Source organism: Chlorocebus sabaeus, chromosome X (assembly GCF_047675955.1).
Source record: "Chlorocebus sabaeus isolate Y175 chromosome X, mChlSab1.0.hap1, whole genome shotgun sequence".
Classification (NCBI taxonomy): domain Eukaryota; kingdom Metazoa; phylum Chordata; class Mammalia; order Primates; family Cercopithecidae; genus Chlorocebus; species Chlorocebus sabaeus.
In genome coordinates, this window is record NC_132933.1 from 149,917,318 (window position 1) to 149,920,503 (window position 3,186).

The 3,186-nt window shown below is 42.3% G+C and overlaps 1 protein-coding gene across 1 annotated transcript; it reads right to left on the reverse strand.

Annotated features, from left to right (window-relative positions):
* Positions 1–462: 462 nt before the first annotated feature.
* On the reverse strand, positions 463–2,863 carry LOC140710807 (endogenous retrovirus group K member 104 Rec protein-like). The gene is made up of 2 exons (XM_073013266.1): positions 2,603–2,863; positions 463–918 (listed from the first exon to the last, which is right to left on the reverse strand). The coding sequence occupies exons 1-2, from the start codon at positions 2,861–2,863 to the stop codon at positions 862–864; spliced, it is 318 nt and encodes a 105-aa protein (XP_072869367.1). The 3' UTR covers positions 463–861.
* Between the last annotated feature and the right edge of the window lie 323 nt (positions 2,864–3,186).

The window sequence follows — 3,186 nt, forward strand, 5'->3', positions numbered from 1 at the left end:
ATGCGGTAGGAGAGCAGGGTGATAACAGGGAGAAGGTCAGCAAGAAAACCTGTGAGCGAAAGAATCTGTGCCATAATTAAGTTCAAGGGCAGGTGCTATGCCTGGATGTGCACGTCGGCCAGATTTGTGTTTCTCTCCGCCCAAGCATCTCAGTGGAGCAAAGGATAACAGAGCAGCATTGCTGCCAACATGTCTGGCCTCCCGCCATAGGGCCGTTTTTCTCCCATCTCAGAATTGAACAAATGTACAATCGGGTTTTGTACCGAGACATTTAGTTTCCAGGGGCAGGCAGGAGACAGTGGCCTTCCTCTACCTCAACTGCAAGAGGCTTTCCTCTTTTACTAATTTTACTAATCCTCCTCAGCACAGACCCTTCACAGGTGTCAGACTGGGGAACGGTCAGGTCTTTGTCATCCCATGAGGCCATATTTCAGACTCTCACATGGGGAGAAACCTTGGACGATACCCGGCTTTCCAGGGCAGAGGTCCCTGCGGCTGTCCACAGTGCATTGTGCCTCCGGTTTATCGAGACTAGAGAATGGCGATGACTTTTACCAAGCATACCGCTTGTAAACATTTTGTTAACAAAGCACATCCTGCACAGCCCTAGATCCCTTAAACCTTGATTCTATACGACACATGATTTTGTGAGCTCAAGGTTGGGGCAAAGAGGTTGGGGGGCAACGTGGCTGGGGCAAAGTTACAGATTAACAGCATCTCAGGGCAAAGCAATTGTTCAGGGTACATGTCAAAATGAAATGTCTTATATCTTCCCTTTCTACATAGACACAGTAACAATCTGATCTCTCTTTCTTTTCCCTACATATCCCCCTTTTCTTTTTGACAAAACTGCCATCATCATCATGGCCCATTCTCACTGGTCGTTGTCTCTCTGGAGCTGCTGGATACACCTGTAGACTAACAACAGAGAGAACACACATACAAGGATTGATACAAAATTTGCGATAGTGGAACTTCCAGTGGTTTTAACCCAAGTGACGGGGTTAAGATTTGTGAGGCCATCAGCAGCTTTCACCATTGCCTCAGTTTCTGGCACCAGATTTAACTGGACTTTTGATGCCTTAAAAATTGGTTTTTCTAATTTTGAAATATCTAAAGTAAGATTATCTTCTCTTCCTTGTAGATGGTGTCTAACCATTTCCCAGTGATGTTTAGATTCATTATAGGCTCAAGGTGTAATACAAAAATCTGATGTATTCCAGTCACACTATAACTGAAAAAGATGTTCCAAGCTCATGAGCCTATCTCCCATTCACATGACAGTTTGTCTAAGATCAGTAATTTGGTTTGCCAATTTTTGATCTATTTGGGTCTGAGAATTCCACAATTTTGAGAAATTATTTTGCCAATTATTTACGTATTCTGCAATTTGAACAGAGGAATGTAAAGTATTCCAGCAGCCGCAGCAATAGCTGCAATAAGACCCATAATCACTGCAATGAAAGTAAAAATGAGTCTTTTGGATCTAGTTAGAGCTCCTTTTAATACTTCTGTTAAAATATGGATGAATGGGGAAGCTTCCCACGGTCGGTCGATGGACACAGGGATCCACACGCCCTGTCTTACCCTCACTAGCAGAATACGGTGCTATCAATCAAAAGTTGAATCAATGCAAGTAAACAATCTACAATTTGTACAGGTTGTAGTTTGGGAATCTGGTTTAATAACTATGTTTTCTACAACTAGCATATAAGGGGGTTTTACACTACTTTGTAAAGGAATTGTCAGATTGGAATTTAGGTTAATAGTATAATATGGCTTACAATTTTTTGTTTCCATAACTTGATTTCCAGACTAAAGGCCACAGTAAACTTCCATAATTCTGGATGTTCAGGACCAGTAACAGGACTAACTAACTTTGGTCGAGATGATGAAATTTCCTTTCCACCCCATTTCCATGGATAGGGTGATTTTAACCTTCTATAAACCTGGTCCAGTCTTTTAGTTAAATCACTATCATAGGCAGGATTAGTGGGCCAGACAGATGGGCCTGTGAACATGAGTGAATCTGGCCCGTACAATTGTAATATAATTGGCCTCGAGGGGCCCAGTCTATAATAGTTCCAAATTCATTGTCTTGTAATACCACCGCAGTGTCAGCCACACATTCTCCCCAAACTAAGACTTCTGGGTCTTTTGATTCTTTGGGAATTTCCTTGGGGCAAGGTTTTCCCTTAGGCCTAAATTTTAATGATCTTTGATAAGAAGAGTCCTATAAATTATTTATCTGTGGCCTGAGTGACATTCCACTTACCATGTGATAAGTAAATTTACTGACGGCACTGACAGTAGGTACTTCTACCAACCAGTTTTGGGTTGTAGGCATTAAGCATCCTGGTGCCTTCCCCAGGCACATAGGAGGATAATGATACCCAGTGGAAATGTTTATCATCATTTCTTCTTCTTTAGGTCGGGCAGGGCCCTGGTCATCTGTAGGGCCTGGTACCCATGCACTATTGTTAACATATACTTTAATAGAATTATCCATCCAAGTGACTGCCTGAATTAAGGGCATGAAAGGCACATAGGCCCAGTAAGTATAATTAGCTGCAGTTGCTCCTGCAGACATAGGGAGACTTACCACCGTTGATACAACCATCAAAGCTGCAAGCAGCATATTCTCTCGAATTTGTGTTACCCTTGTGCTCTTCAGGCTTTTTTCAACTAACTGTGTCAGCTTCTTTAGTTGGGCCCAGGTCGGTGGCTCTGCTTCCTTGGTGGATGGCAACTGCATCTGTTCTTCTGATACCACCATTTTGTCTACCTGAAGAGTCGATGATGCTTGATTGCAGGTTTTCCGTCTTTGCGGAGGCGCTTTTCTTTGCATCTCCGATGGGTTCATTGTAGAACTTTAAATGTCTAGTGGGTATCCAAACAGGAAGCTGATTTTCTCCTGGTGAAAAACAAACAAAACCTCTCCCCCATGTTATTACCTTCCCTATTTTCCATGTCTTCTTTTTGATGTCTTTCCACCAGATCAGTTTTCCCTCATGTGGGCTGTTCTTTGTACCAGTGAAATGTCGTTCTGCAGAAGTAGTGGTCTGATTTCCATAAACGTTTAAAACATTTAAAGTACAGAGTGCTAGATTAAGTTGCATCTGGGGAGTGTTATACTCCTTATTCTCTTTTTCCTTTTTTTGTTTCACCAATTGAGCTTTGAGTGTT